The following is a 15,488-nucleotide window of genomic DNA, read 5'->3' as shown; positions in this document are numbered from 1 at the left end:
ACCAAGGCAAATGCAGTGAGAGGCACATATTTTCCAAAGGATTAGGAAAATGAAGGCTTTGAATTGTAATTGATCTTGCCTTTAGCACAGAGTTTTGCCTGCTTTTGTAGCTGGCAGCCACAACAAAACCTTAAGCAACATATGCCCTGTGGAGTACTTGATGTGTTCAATTTGTTAGCTGCTCTAAGCAGCTTCTGCAGTCCAGGCTCTGTGCAAGAGCTCACACATCATTACATACAACCATCGAGGTGACAAGGGCGTGCAGCGCCTGGATTTACTACAGTCACTATCCACTATTGTTCCCTGAGCGACAGAAAGGGACCACTCCGTGCAAAACTGTTACTGAATTACTCTGACAGTTGTACCTCCTCATTCTTTCAGAGGAGGATGGCTGAAGCTCAAAATTGTTAATTAATTTTTTAAGGTTTTTTTTTTTAACCATTGAGTAAATGGAGAAAAAAGAATACAGTTCAATTTAGCAATAGCTGTGATGTGACTGAGACAAAGCAAATAGCGGATCTTCTGGTAAGAGGGAAAAGCAAGTGCTGAGAACAGTTGGTTTGGTGAGAAAGCTGAAACATAAACATTGTGAAAAAGACATACACAACATGTTTATCAGAATTAAAGAGCTGCTAAACAAAACTAAAAATAAAAATTGAAATGCAGAGACCCATTTCTTTTCAAAATAAACGTCACTGCAAAGCACTGCTGTTATTAATTGCCATATGTCATTGTTCAAATTCCTCAGACAGACTCTTCCACCAACCTATACTTTCCGGTGTCACGCATGGGACAGAGATGCTTCATAAAATCATCAGCTTTAGCACCTCATCAACACCAGACACAGGCAGCTGTCATGCTGGTCATTCAGGTCTAAAGGCTAATGTCACCAGCTGGGTCAAATCCTTCCAAGTGCCTGTCCCAAGGAAACCCAGGTTTTTCCATTCCAGATAAACACAGCAAATTAAGAGTGACTTGACCAATCAAGGGGTTTTTGAGCTTTGAACCAGCCATGAGTTCACTGATTACTTTTTCTTGCTTTTACCCACATTATGTAATGGGGACTAACCCATATCTGGAAAAGAGGCCTGGATTTTTTCCTTTGAATTCATGTCACATAAAATATTTTAAAGTTTTCACTGTTAGGTGTGCCCACAATACAAGGTGATGGGAAAAGTCCTTAACTTCTCAGACTACAGAAGACATTAAAAAATTATTTGAACTAACAGCTGGATGTATGAAAAAGATTACCATATGCCATTTTCACCTTTTAGATTTTTATTGTAAAATTGCTGCTTCAGTTTTTGTGTTGTGCACCTGACACCACTGTGCAAAGAATTAGCTTTAAAGTTTTGCAAGAGTCAGACTAGAGGCCAAAGGAGATACACCAGGCAAGGAGTTTGGAGAAAACAGCTGGAGGAGCAAGGAGGGAGGAGAAGGAACACTCAAGAAAGAGCAGCCTTAACAGGAGCTTGCTATGTCCTTTTGCCTTTCTGAAGCCAGAGAATGAGCAAAGGCTCACTGCCATTCCTGATGAGATGCCATGGCAGCAGCATGTAGGACAGGCTGGAAAGCACTTCCCTTTCTCTGTCACAGAGATGAGCTGAAGGTACAAGCTGAACGGGTGATCCCAAGGTGATCCCATGGATCATCCTTGCAGCCCCATTGACTTAGGAGAGGGCATCCAGCTAACAAACACAGCACACCTCTGGCGGCAGGGTCATGAAGTTAGGAAAAAGCCTTTCTCCTTGACTCTGATATGCCACTACCAGCAAAGTTTATAGCAGTTCATAGGCTAGCACCATGAGTATCACGACAACAGCAACCCATTTCTTGGTGTCCACAAATCTACCTTGCTTCTGTAGATGGCTCTTAATGGTCCTTCTAAGGAGCCAGCTCTCTCCGCCTGATGCTGTCTGGGTATCACTGCCGGAAGGAGAGGCTAGGTGCTAGCTGGACATGCTTCCAGACTACTCTCAGCTTTGCTATCCCCTGGGATACAGGGCTGGAGCGGCACCGAGCCCGAGTAGCGCACCCACAGCCCACGCAGCTGAGCGCGGGCCGCACCGCCGAGGCACCACAACGCGCTTCGGAGCTCAAACTTAAAGCCCACAGCCACGATCTCTCCGTGTCTTCCTCCCCGCGTGTAGCAGAAGGTCGGTGGGGACCTTTTCCCTGCTTCACGGAAGGGGAACGCGAACTGCCCGGGGCAGCCGGAGCGGGGTGATGCCTCCCGCCTCGCCGGGACGGCAGGAGCAAAGGAAAAGAAAGGCAAGGCGACCTGGCGCTGAGCGGGATGCTGCCGGGCCCCGCTGCAGGAGGGAAGCTCTGCCCGGGACACGAACCCTCCGTCCGGCCCAGCCCAGCCCAGCCCAGCCCAGCCCCGCCGCTGCCGGGACGCGCTCGGCCGCAGCCGCCGGCAACAAGTGCAGCCGCGGGCCGGGCGGGAGCTGCGCCGCGCTCCGGCCGGGAGAGCCGCCCGGCACTCACCCGCCCGTCTCCGCTCCCGAGTCCACGCACTCGTCCTCGCCGCCGGGCTGCTTCTCCATGGCGGCACGGGGGACTTCCCTCCCTCCCTGCCGCCCGCCCTGCCGCCCGCTGGGAGCGGCGCTGCCGCTGCGCCTCCGCCGAGTGCGACAGCAGAGCAGCGCCCGCTCCGCCGGCCGGCCCGGCTCGGCATCCCCGCCCAGCTCCGGGAGGCACCGCCCGCCTGCCCGCTCCCCTCCGACACGCCCGGCCCCGGGGACAGCCCGCCATCCGCCCGGGACACCGAGTGCGGCTGCTGCCAGCCCACGGACTGCTTCAGCACCCTCGCTGTGCCACTTCTGCCCTTCCAGGGATAGAGGTGAAGTGGAAGTTAAGAGAGACTGTTGGATGTACGGGCGTCCTCGCTATCCATTCAGTCTTGGAACATCTGCTGTTACAGCCTTTTATTTGAATTCTTTCACTTGCTGAGGTTTCTCCAGGCTCCCTCAGTGCTGCCTGGCACTTGTTCATTACATTGAATACAATAGTTTTGAAATTACACACAGGAATGGGCAAGGGGTGTTCTTCCCAACAGATGAGAATTTCTGTAATGATGCAACATTAGTAGCATTTTGAATGCTGGCATAGGAAAGCGGAGTGGTAGTGTCAATAACGTGAGAATGAAGGCAAAAGTTGTGGATGTGCTCCTGTATCCTGTGCTTGTCATGCACGTCTACTTATTTTTTGTTTGGAACTGAACACCTCACTCTTTCTCCATCTCCTACAGAAATACAAATATCCACCCATGTAGGTGTGAACCAAGTTCTTGCTCAGTCAAAAAAAAAAAAACCAAAAAAAAAGCAGTCTTCCCTTGACCCACTCAGTCATTCAGTCTGTGGCAGATTTTGCAAGAGGAGAGAGCAGAATTGATTGGTTAGCTTGGCTCTCCAACCTGGGAGAGCAGCTCTTTGTCTCTTCTGAATCAGGTTCAAACAAAAACTGGGATGGTGTGCTATGTGTTCCCCACAACGCAGACACTGAGGGACAATTAAATCTACCCCATAACTGGAGACCTCTTCCTTTAATATGTTGTGGAAAATGCTTTGATGAGTTGGAATTTTCTCTTCAAAAATTTCTAACAACCATCAAACTTCTATCAGTTGCAAGAAATTGTCACTTGCAGAAAGTTATCAGAAGTTTAAAAAAGTGTTTTTTAAATAAAAATTATTTTCTTATACGTTTTATTATTTGTGTCTTACAAGAAAGAAGAAAAATATTAAAAATCTTGACATTTAAGTCATAAAATTGACCAGAATATAAAAGTATACCACACAAAACAACCTTTTGTTGGTATAAGCAATGCTAAACTGGTTTAGTTTGCCACCAATAGTTTTATATCCCTCTCTGCATTGCATGGCACTGCTGTCCTTCATTTCAAGCCTGCCAGTGGGTCTCTCAAGTTCTATATGGTAACACAAATTAATAGCGAGACCCAGAGTTGTTTAACAGGCTGGGTGTAGTTCATGCTGCTGTTGTCTCCAATAGTGCATGGTCCCAGTTCTCTAAAATAATCTGGATGTGGGTAGGACTGTTGTGAAATCAAAGGAAAGGAGAACACCTTGGGAAGAGCTGCCAAGGTGTTGTTGCCATGTTGTAGGAACAAGAAGTTGGTACCAAACCCTAAAACACTTATTATGAAGCTGGTGAATTCCCATTGCTCTGCCTTGGAGAGACACTGAACTCATGTGCTGTCCTGTGGCCTTTGAGCATCACAGAAGGTCAACCCATGCTGTGTGTCTTCAGAGATATTTAGAGGAAACTTTCAGCTTCTACTATGGATCAAGAATTAGAAAAAAAATTCGTCGTATAGGAAAGTTGGTACTTGATCTGTTTTGACTATCTGGTAAGGTGCATGCATGTCATTTTGAAAGCAGATGAATGATTTCTCATTTTATATGGAAGATTTCACATTTATATTCCTGTAAGGATTTAGGTAAGGAATAAGCCCCCTTAATTACAATCCCTCTTCCATCCTCCCCCCACCAAGTTGTTAAAAGCTAGTTTGGACAAAATGCTGTAAATGGGGCTCTTACAGAACAGTCCTGTACAGGCACCTACACAGTAATTCAGAACATATGGAAACAACCTCTTCTATGCTCTGTGACTGGTAAACTGCCATCCAAAACAATTTACTCACAAAATTAAATTCACACAATTTCTTTTGGAACTGGGACCAAAATGCTGTGCTTGTCTGGTTCCCAGCTTGCTAAAATTTGAACCACCATATTCAGGTAGGAGGCATTAATATTTTCAGATATAGTGTGTCTTTAAGAGATTCCCCCAGTGCTAGAGAGAGGCAAAACTGAGTCAGCAATTCAGTAAATCTTGATTCCCAACTCGGACTTCTGTTTTGGGTAAGAGTTTTATTCTCCATCACTGCAATGGCCAAGGACAACCCTGAGCCCTGCAAAAGTGGTATTGGTAGTCTCTGTCACCAGGGTTGGACATACCTGCTTGTCCCTCTGATTCTTAAACTGCACACATGCATTTATTTTGCTAGTGCAACTGTGCTTAAAAGCAGGTCACTTCTATTTGCTTCTAAGAGTGGTTTCAAAGTGAAATAAACTGACTCTAGCCACCGTTGAACTGATTTAAGATGTAACCAAACCTCCTTAAATATTTAGAAATCGGTTTAGTTAAATTGATAGATTTCTGTATATAAAATTTTAGGTGGTCAGCTAATAGATCTTTTCCATTTCTGACTTTTATTATTCTAGTTAGTTTTGTTTAAACACTGGCATATGAGGGGATCTGGAATAGATTTTATGCTGCATTTAAGATTAATTTATTCCATCTGTCCCAGGGAGGGAAAAAAGAAACATTCAAAGGAAATATATAATTAAGATAGTAAGTAAAGCTACCGCAAACTCTAGGTTCTCTTATTTATATATTTGCTCCATTTAACTCTGTTTTATTCTGGTCTTTCACATAATTATGGTGAAAAGGAGACTTCTCTGCATTAAATTCCAAGCATTTAAAAGATTTTAATGAATGAGTTGTTAACCCCTGGCCCTTACTTAGGTTTTCTCTATTACCTGTACTTCGCATTAGGTCCTCTCTACCATTTCTTGAAGAAAAGAAGTTAAGTTTTAATTACTTTACTATACTTACGAGGCTGTGATATCAGTTTAAAGACAAAGATAATAGTGAAAATATTTCTAGATTAAATTTCCTCAAATTTCAAGCCTTTCATTTAATAGCAGTGGTTGCAAGAACTCAGACAGAAAAGTATAAAGAGATTTTGGATCTTCAAAAATGCCAAAAAAGTAAAGCATTCTGTTGTCAAAACCAAACACTGAGGACGTGAAACGAGCATTAGCTCTTCAGGAAGTTCTTTTGCTCCCACTTGCCTAGATCCAGATCTAAAATAGGACCTAAGGTACTCACAAGAGGATGCAAAGCCGATTTTTATGACTGTGTTCAAATCGATCATCATGGTGAGTTCTACCCAGTGGCTAATTAGGAGTTGTCTACCTTTCAAAGGAAAACTCCAATATGCCTGGTGCTGTATGTGCAAATTGCCCAAGGTAAACCATTTTAGCTAGTGTCAGCAAAGTTAAGAACCACCTAACTGCAACCTCCCTCTGCTATAATCTCTGTCCTCAGAAACAAATGCAGGCAGCAGAACCTCTTCTTCCTTCATCACACAGTGGTCTCAGCACAGTGCAGGAGAGCCATAGCTGCAGTCTCCAGCTGAGGAAAGGCAGACTGGAAAGCTGAAAGATGAACTGCATTGGATCATACATGGACTAACACAGAAGGGGAAGCCAAAGCATCCATTTCCCTGATGAATCCACACCTGGATTCAAATTTCAGTATCTTTTCTTCTCCCTGAGCTCTGTCTGCTGGGGTATTGTCTTTCCTGCACCAGCCATGAGGATGGAATCTGAGCAAAAAAATGTAGTAGGCTAGGGAGAGAGGAGAAAAATGTGTCCCTTCTAATTTAACTGAGCTTCTGGTGATAGTGGGGTTCTGTTGGGGGAAAAAGCATTTAATTCTTTTCTTTTCATGCAGTGTTTGGGATCTCTTCCTTTTTCTGTGCAGTTCCAAAACAAAAGGGGACAGATGCCACTGCAGTTCCTTCTGGCATTATGCTATAAATTAAAGTCCTCTTAGCTTTTAAGAGACAGACCAAGAACCTAGCTTAGCAGAAGATCCAGTGCCATAGAAAAAGATATAACAAAGATGCTAAAGGATGGGATTTTTCATTCCCAAATAAAACCTTCCAAATTGCCCTGTCTCCACCCTCTGCTACCTGACTCTGGAGGCAGAATCTCACCCTCTTATAAGGGGTTCTGGATTCCATTCCTGGCGCTTCCAACACTACTCTAGGTATTGCAGTGATGAACTTCTCAGTTTACAGAATCTGGCATTTATAGAAAAGTTTTTCTGCTTTAATGGTCCCTGTGGAAATTAGCCCTCTGTAGGTCAAGGCTTTGTTAGCATTCACTACTGGACTTAAGACACAGGGTTGTGGTTTAAAAAAAATGAGACAATTGCAGTTTTGGAAGGAGGAGGAGAATTATAGCTTGGCATGTGGTTCACTCTTCATGCTAGGTCAGCCCTAAAAGGCTGACTTTTAGACTGGGAAATGTTGCCAAAATAGTTGTGGCAGTTTCTCACATAGACTGTTGGGTTGTTTGGATTTTTAAAGGTTATGATAAGGTCAGTTTCATTTGTGGTAGGTCTCAAGCCAGACACCCAACCTCCTAAAATTCTACAATTTTGAGGTAAAATACAACTATGCAATAAAAAGCTGTTTCTTCAAAGCACCGAGGCAAGGGTTTTCAGTGAAGTTTAGAGCAGCTTGGTTCCCAGGTCCCACTCATTTAAGTTTCATTTGAAAACTGCAGAAAACACACTCCTACCCAAGTTCATGGTACTATACAACAAATATTCATTTTATAAGCAAATTGCTCTTTTTTACTTGAATTCTAGTATATTAATGTTTTTGTTGAAAACTTCTAGCACTCAGTAACAACTGCTGTAAAAACATAACTATTTGGAGTCCTTTTCAGTATCATCCTGAAGCCCAGAACTCTATGGGAGTACAAAGGGAAGTAGAGCTGCATTCCCCCAGTGTGCAGGCTTCTGGTTGGAGGCTTGACCAAGCTGGGTGATGGAAAGCCCTTTCCAGGGGAAGTAAAGTTAAGGCAACTCTGTATCATTGATATTAGGAATTAGTCTTGCCCTCACATTGCTATGATCCCATTCAGACAGATCTTTCCAGTGGATGTAATCAGGGGTTTGCTATGTGTAGGTGCCAGGATCGACACCCAGGACTGGATTTCAGGGCAGTGGCTCTGTGCCAGACAAAGCTGAATCAACCCCCAACTTTGTGAGTGCTGATCAGTGCTGACATCCTACATAAAGCATAAGAGGTGAGTGAGCATTTGCTCCAAACTTTGACACAGCCCTTGCTGGTGTGAGGGAACCTAGAAGGGCTTAGCACCACTTTGGGCAGCCCTGAAGGTGGAAAGCCTGGTGTACAAGGGCTGCATGCCTCAGTTGTGTGAAGGGATGTAGAGGTCATACAGTTGAATTCCCTATTTTCTGGTCACCAGCTGGCAGTGTTACACTGCACCTCTTCTTTGGTGCCCTGCAAGAGAGTGTACCAGCACAATCCAAACAAGGCCATCTCTACCTTCTCTAGGACTAGAGAGGTGCCTTCAAAATGTCCCTGGGTGGATAAAGGCCAACAAATTTGCACATTTCCAGGTACTCTTTGCCCACTTGGCCAGAGATCGGTGGTGGCTAACAGAGTATGGAGTTGCCTTCTGTGGACTTGTTGAGGAAGGGAGGCAACACCTGAGCTAGAGTATGAGTCTGGTGATGCTCAAGTGTGTTTGTCTTGTTTCTCTGTTGATGGAAGTGTTAAGAGTGTACTGGCACACATCCACTAAAGCACAGTGGAAATGTTTCGGCTGACACATTGAAGGAAGTGATAGCCAGCATCATGGGGTGCCACATGTGTGAAAAGTATACCAGAAAAGCAGACAATGGACTTGCTGTCACTTTTATGAGGTCAGTGAGACAGTTCTGGCTTCTGGTGAGCATCCTGAACCCTTCACATATACTCACTGAATGATTATTATATTCAGAAAAGCACTTCTATATCAGTAACCATGACAACTCCTATTAAATGAAGTTTTCCATGAAATAGTGTGCTTTACAAGGCAGAGAAAACATTTATTTTCAAGGACCAACCCCATACCCACTGGTGTTCAAAGAGGAAAGATTAGGCCCCTATGGCAGCAGCAGTAAATATTACAGCAGCTTTTACATATAGACTCTTCTGAAAGTGAAAATGATCTTCTGGTTTTTTTCTTTTGCAGCTGGTCATGACAGTAAAAAATTTAACTCTGGAAAGTAGCTACATTTAAAACGGTGTTGGATCTCCACGGGAGATTTTATTTCTTAATTGTTCTACCACATTTTAAAAAAATAAGTTTTCAATTACCTGTGATACAATTTTTTAATCATAAGATTGGCAGTCAGATGGTTCTATTACGTTTAAGTGTTTTTACTACAACTTTTCATGTAGTAGCTGTGAATTTTAGCAACTGGCTTATCAAACCAACAGCAGGAATGCCTGCTTTATGCATAATCTAAACAATGGTAAACATAATGAAGTAGATCACAGAAACAGAACGTAAGCAATTTTTGCTAGAAGATATTTGATTCTGTTTCCACTTCTGAGATCTGTAAACAGGAGTAGATTTACTGGTGTAGAGGGAGATGTTAAAGTCCCACTTGCTCTGGCTGGTGTAGGAGTTCCTGTGTCCAGTGGCTTTGTGCAGCCTTCATTTCCCTGCCTTGTTAGACTGAGGCTGTGACTGCTATATTCCTACTTTCATGTCCAGAGCAGCCTTGCCTGAATGATCTCTCTACCTGTGCTGAGAATATTAGAAGGCAGTGATTGTGAATGACCTGAGTCATGAGGGTTTTGTTTCAGAGGCATCATTGCTGATGATCAGCATGGGGAGAGGCAAGTGTGAGACACAAATTGTGCTTGATATAAACGTGTGCTTGTTGTGTTATCTTGTTCCTCAATATGCTCAGTAACAGGTTGGATGGGGCTTTGAGGAACCTGGTGCAGTGGAAGGTGTCACTGCCCATGGCAGGGGGGTTGGAAATAAATGGTCTTTAAGGTCCTTTCCAACCCAGAGCATTCAAAGATTCTATGATGCTGATTCTAGGATTCTACTAAAAACTGGCAAGGAATGAAAGCAGAGTCTTGTACAGGAATCATAGGAAGAAAATCATTGGGACTCAAATGGGAACACTCTGCCCCAAAGTATGGGATAGGCAGTTTTTTAATGTCTTATCAGAGATGGTAAATTGTTGAAAGAATGTAAAACTTCCCAGTTTTCTGGTTCATCCATTCGTACTTGGGTGGTCTTTTCTGAGAGTTTATGGATCATTTTAAAGGTCCCAACTAAACCTGCAAGCTGCATCATCCAGTGACCCACAGAGCCGTGAGGTCTCATTCTTGTTCTAGCAGCAGAGCTACTCAGCAGCTAACTCTCAGCTAAAGGAAGGATGCACATTCTGCCCTTCTCTCCTGTCCCTGACTGTGCATGTGCACCTCTGTCGCTGTTGAGCAGCTAGCAGAGTAATGAATGCATCGGTTCTCAGTGGCAAGAAGGAATGACCTTTATTGTTTTGATTTCATCACATATATAGAGTTCTCAAAAGTCACCCAGATTGGTCAGTCAGAAGCCTTCCCCCAGGCCTGACTGGCCAGGCCTGCACTGCCCAAGTTCTGGGACACTGTTCCAAAAACATCCAAACTTTATCTTTATTTACAAAACACAAGAAAACTTCTCATGGGAAAACCTGTGCTAGCCACACACCTCCTCATATCCACACTACCTGAACAATTTGAAGGAGCTGATCTGACTGAAAACCAGCCTAGCAGAAGAAAGACGTGGTTCATCCTCAGACAAATTACTTTCATGGACAAACTCAGCTTCTGCATGCACCAAGTCCTGCAGCAAGACAGCAGAGAGGTACAGAACAGCAAGGCTGGCAGTGGATGGCTCCTCCAAGGCAGAGGACAGGACCCCAGCAGCCCAGATTCAATTTCACTTCAGCTGCTGTTCTCAAACTGCACTGAAAGATTTGCAGAATTGTAATTGGGCCAAATAAAAGTATAAAGGGCAGAAACTTGGCCCAAAAATCCATTAGCCAGAAAGGGTTATTAGGAAAGAAATTTGGATGCTATTTCTGTGGTCTGCAAATTTTAACTGAAAATTACATAAGTTATTTTGGCTTGTATAAATCAACTTTATAAAATATCTTTGATGTTTAAGAACCTCAGACATGTAATAGCTGGCTCAGTCACTTTGCAAGAAGATCATAAAAAAGCTTAAGATCATTAGTAATTGTTGTAAACTCATTCTGTAGCCTGAGAGCCATCTGCTTATCTCCAGAGTTTATTGCCTTCCATCTACCTTAATGTTTTGGATGGCTGCCCATCACTGAAGCACGAGTGCCTTTCCTTCAAACTGCAGTGCCTCCTGGATTCCCTGGCTGATCTGCAATCTTCTTTTGTTAGAGACTATTAGAGACTATTAGAATAGTTGTACTAGGTCTTATCCAAGATCCATCTAGCCCAGTATCTATCCCATTCAGTAGCCAAAAGCAGACGTTTAAGAAAAGCATAAGGACAGGACAAACCTCTAATGATACTTCCCTGATTTTTCTCTAGATGCAGCTTTGATATGTAAGAAGGCCAGGGATCATAGGAGCGTACAAAGTGGGTCAGAAATTATCCCACTTCTTCTTGTGGCAACAGTTTGGCTATGAGCAAATGTGGCCAATGTAGTGACTGCAACACATTCTAGCAGCATTTTAAGAGCATCACACAGCTAGTGGTGAGGAAAAAATCTTAATGAAACAAGAAAGCTGTCTTGGTAGCAGTTACACTCTGATTTCACTCCCCATGGATTTCTGCCCTGTGTAGGTGACAGAGCACCGAATGGCTGCTGTCCTCAGCTCTGATATGCTTCAGTCAGGGGTTTTGATGTATCAAAACCTGTTGGTGAATCTGCTGAAACCTCCACACGAGTGACTGTCAGTGCTGCTGCCTGGAGCTGTCCTGCAGTGATTTATAGGTACCATGTTGTACACAGATCACCATAGAAGACACATCAAGGGGCAACATCCAACTATCAAAGCTGCCCATGGCACATCTCAGCTCCAAGCTGTTTGATGCACAAATCAAAGTGAAAGGAAACCCATCTGTATTTAAACATTCTGTCATTCAGGAAGAAGAGGTCCTGTTCAGGGCAGTAAGATTGAGATGTGTCCTCTCTGCACCATTCTACAGGATTTGGCCTGACCCTGCACAGCTCTTCTAGTCCCACTGGCCTTCTGCCTTGTTTCCCTTGGGCCACAGCTGCAAAAACAGTATCAATCTGGCTCCTCTGTTGTGGCAGAGGGGAGGAAGAGGGCTAAACTCTCATTTCCCTGCTCACCAGTTATTTTACTGGTTCCTATAAAATTTCCCATGGCCGGTCTGCTGGGTGTGCAGGGGCTGTGTGACCCAGGCTGGGAGAGGTGTGCTGACACAGAGAGCCCCATAACCCATAGAAAGCCTCCCTGACCCAGGTGAATGCAAGCTGCATTCAAGCTTTTAAACACACCAACTCTCAAAGATGAAAGGAAAAGGTCTGACTGTAACTCTGCCTGTTGCTATACTTACTATAACAGATCTCTTGTGAAAACTCTCATTTCCCTGCTCAGTGTAACAGGTAAAATCTTTACAGGCAAACTTAGAAATTATGATGCAAATAAAAGTGTTTACTTTACTAGTCAGGATCAGGTTTTGCAATGCAGACGGAAGTGAAATAGAAAAGTTTCTTTTTAAATTTACTCCTTTTCTCTGCTGAGTGCTGAATTTCCCCCCAGAGTCAGGCCCATGAAGCTCACTGGCAAATAGATCCTTTCAGAGACCCCAGATGGGCAGTGAAAGGATGACTTGAGAAAAGGTTTCCAAAAGCTATTCTCAAGGCACCTAACGTGTAGCAGCTGAAAGAAGAACAATAACATGTGCAAGACACTCTTAATCCAAATCCCAGTAATGGAGTTACACGATAGGCTGCTGCCTCTTGCCTCTTAATTTATGAAGGATCAAGTGGTATTAGAGCCAGTCTGCTATGCATCATAAAGTGCTCATCACAGCATGTCAGCATGTAAAAAATGCCACTCTGCAGAGAAAAGGGAATAAGTTCATCATCTCTGTTTAAACTCATATTCAAGGAAGCTGATCAGCATATTCTTGTCTGAGGAATGCTGTTTATGCTCAAAGAAATGGTGTGTGACTTACATGAAATGGTTTGGATATGGATTCTGGACACAACAGAGTTTCATAAAACCAATGGAAGTTGTATTCATTGTCTGAAACTGTACTGTTGATCTTAACTCTAAGGCAACAACATTATTCAGTTTTTTTATTTGATCAGAAATCAGTACTGCTATGTACTATGAACAGTGTTCTGTGTTTGCAGGACTGATCTCATAAATAGCTCTTTTCCAGATATTTCCCACGATAATGCTATAGATATGAAGACCACAAAAAGTCTTAGGTTTTTCTTAAGACTAAAAGATCTAAAAACGTTAAAATATTTTATTTCAAGTCTGCCAAATGAAAAAGTCAAATAGATAATTTTAAGCAAGTGCCTTTGCTTAAAGGATATGAAAATAAGTTTTACGAGTTATTTCAGCTTGTCCAGAAGTTACTCCCTTAAATGCTCTTCAGAATTTCTGTTCATGGAGTAATAAGAAAGATGCCAAGTTTATTCATCTGGGATTTATCAAATAAAATCTCATCCTCCATTTAGACAATCACTTTCAGTCTCATCCATTTAAAGTTAGGTGTCTACATCTGTGTTTAGGTTCCCACATAAAACTGACTGGATTTTCAAGGCTTACTGTCCACAGACAATGCAAATGCTCAGTAGTCTTCAAAATCCACAACTCTTTCATGGTTCTATATATGAGTCATTAGTTCTAATGTTGCTTCCAGAGGATAAGGAAGCTCTTGAGCATGTGAGAAAGGGATGGAGTGGTTGATAGAAAAGCAGAGAATGCTCTCACACCATCCAAGGTTACACCATTCCTCTATTTTCTCCCAGTTTTCATATAAATTGCCATCTTCTGTCCTTTATTTTGACTCGTGGCTCTAAGATTTTTTCTACAAGTGTCTTTTTATTTTTGACTGCCATAACTTTACCTCCATTATATTAACCTCAGTGTCTCTACCCTATTTGTTCATCGTCCTCAAAACTCCACTTCTTTTCTTTGTGCTGTCAGGAAGCCTCAGCAGAAATTCCTCTTACTATGAGTTCCAGCATCTGCATAGTGTCCCCATAAAGTCAGCTGAAGTTTGGAGAATCTTTAGTATAAGGCAGTGCTGGAGCAGTGGACAATCTGTACTTCTATAAACAAGGACTGTGTCACCTTCCCCTTCCATTTTCCCTCCACACAAGTTTGTGCTGGACACATGAGAGAGATGGGGGGGTTTGTTAAAAGGACTTAATAGTGTTAACCCCTAAGTAAAAATAGCAGAGGCACGAGTCACCAGCCCAGAGGACAAGCACAAGACAGAAGAATAGTGTCCACTTGGGGAATATTTAAAGGAAATGGCTTGTCTGAAAGAAGATTTGAAAGAGAAGATAAGTTGTCTATCTGTGAAAGCAGGAAGCTGCTCACTCAGTGAAGATGTGTGTGCAGCTCCATTTTGTATTCAAGGTCAACAGTGTCCTTACTGAAAAGGCATTGAACAGAATTGATTTTGCCTAATATTAGACACTCTTCTGAGCAGCTAAGTGAAGGAGCTCAGCTGACCTGGGCACCTGCCTTCCTTAGTTAATGGAGAAAGACAGGCACCTTCAGGATAATTCACATTGCATGGTGTCTCTCTTAATAATTAAAAAAGAGGTCTACACATGGGTGGTAGGCAAACTGTGTCTAGGCTTATGACAGTATGCTCTACAGATACCTCCAAATTCCTCTTTCTTGAAGGACCCTTATAATCCTACCTATAAACTGCAGTTAATGTAACTGCCTCAGCAGACTGCCTATTTCTGCTAGATAAACATTTCTTGTGGGATAAGACCATTTATCTGAGGAAGAAAAGTTTCATTTAGTAACTATTATAGTAACTGCGGTTGCAGTATCATGAGATCACCCACATGAAGAAAATGTTTATTGGATTGTTTGAGTGATTGCTTCCTTTCCTGTGTTTTTGGCAAAGCTTTTGGGCAGTAGAAGAACTAAATGGACCAAAAAAGTCTTATTCACCTCCCCACCCACATTGTCAGCCATGATTATATCAGCCATGATATAATAACACGTGTTTAAACATTCTGTAAGTTAGGAAGAATTTTAATGGGTGATAATAGTGGAAGCTTATAGTGAAGCTTGTGACTAATTTTGCAATGGTTTTGGAAAGTGTAGTAGATGGTTCAGGGAATCAAGTGTGGGCTTTGGGATATTTCACCAGCCAACAAAAAATAGCAGTGGTTTACTGACCAATAACTATATAGTGGTTTATCTGCTGTAGTTACTCTTCTACTGTGAGTGACAAAAGATCACAGCCATATCTATCCACCTTGTAGGGGAGGCAAAAGCCTGGACATGGGGAAGCCAACCTTCCCACAGAGCAGGTGCCTGGTTAAAGTTTGATCTTGCTGGAGCACTGAGAGGGTTGAGGGCTTTCTAAAAGGGGTACTAAGAAGATATGAGGAGCTGTAAGAATGTTGCTTTTGTTGTTTTGCATATGCAAGTGAAATCTGAAAGACTATGAATCCTGCTGCTAATCTGATATCTTTATTTGCAAATAAAGCTCAGCTTTCAACAGCATCCTCAGCAGCAGAATATTTATTTAGTCTATAACAAGAGACATTGCTATTTGCTTTTGTCACTATTTGTACAGATCTGGTTATAAGAGGAAA

The 15,488-nt window shown here is 42.9% G+C and overlaps 1 protein-coding gene across 1 annotated transcript in view; it reads right to left on the bottom strand.

Moving 5' to 3' along the window:
- FAM124A (family with sequence similarity 124 member A) overlaps positions 1–2,685 on the bottom strand; it is a 43,187-nt gene extending 40,502 nt beyond the window's left edge. Inside the window, exon 1 of the mRNA XM_085060527.1 lies at positions 2,491–2,685. Within this exon, the coding sequence (XP_084916653.1) occupies positions 2,491–2,549 (59 nt within the window). The 5' untranslated portion in view covers positions 2,550–2,685. The remainder of the gene's footprint in view (positions 1–2,490) is intronic.
- Positions 2,686–15,488: the final 12,803 nt, after the last annotated feature.

Source organism: Lichenostomus cassidix, chromosome 1, assembly GCF_008360975.1.
Source record: "Lichenostomus cassidix isolate B80296 chromosome 1, HeHo_3.0, whole genome shotgun sequence".
Classification (NCBI taxonomy): Eukaryota; Metazoa; Chordata; class Aves; order Passeriformes; family Meliphagidae; genus Lichenostomus; species Lichenostomus cassidix.
Note: the sequence above shows the minus strand (reverse complement) of the source record. Positions and strands in the feature narration are given on the sequence as shown.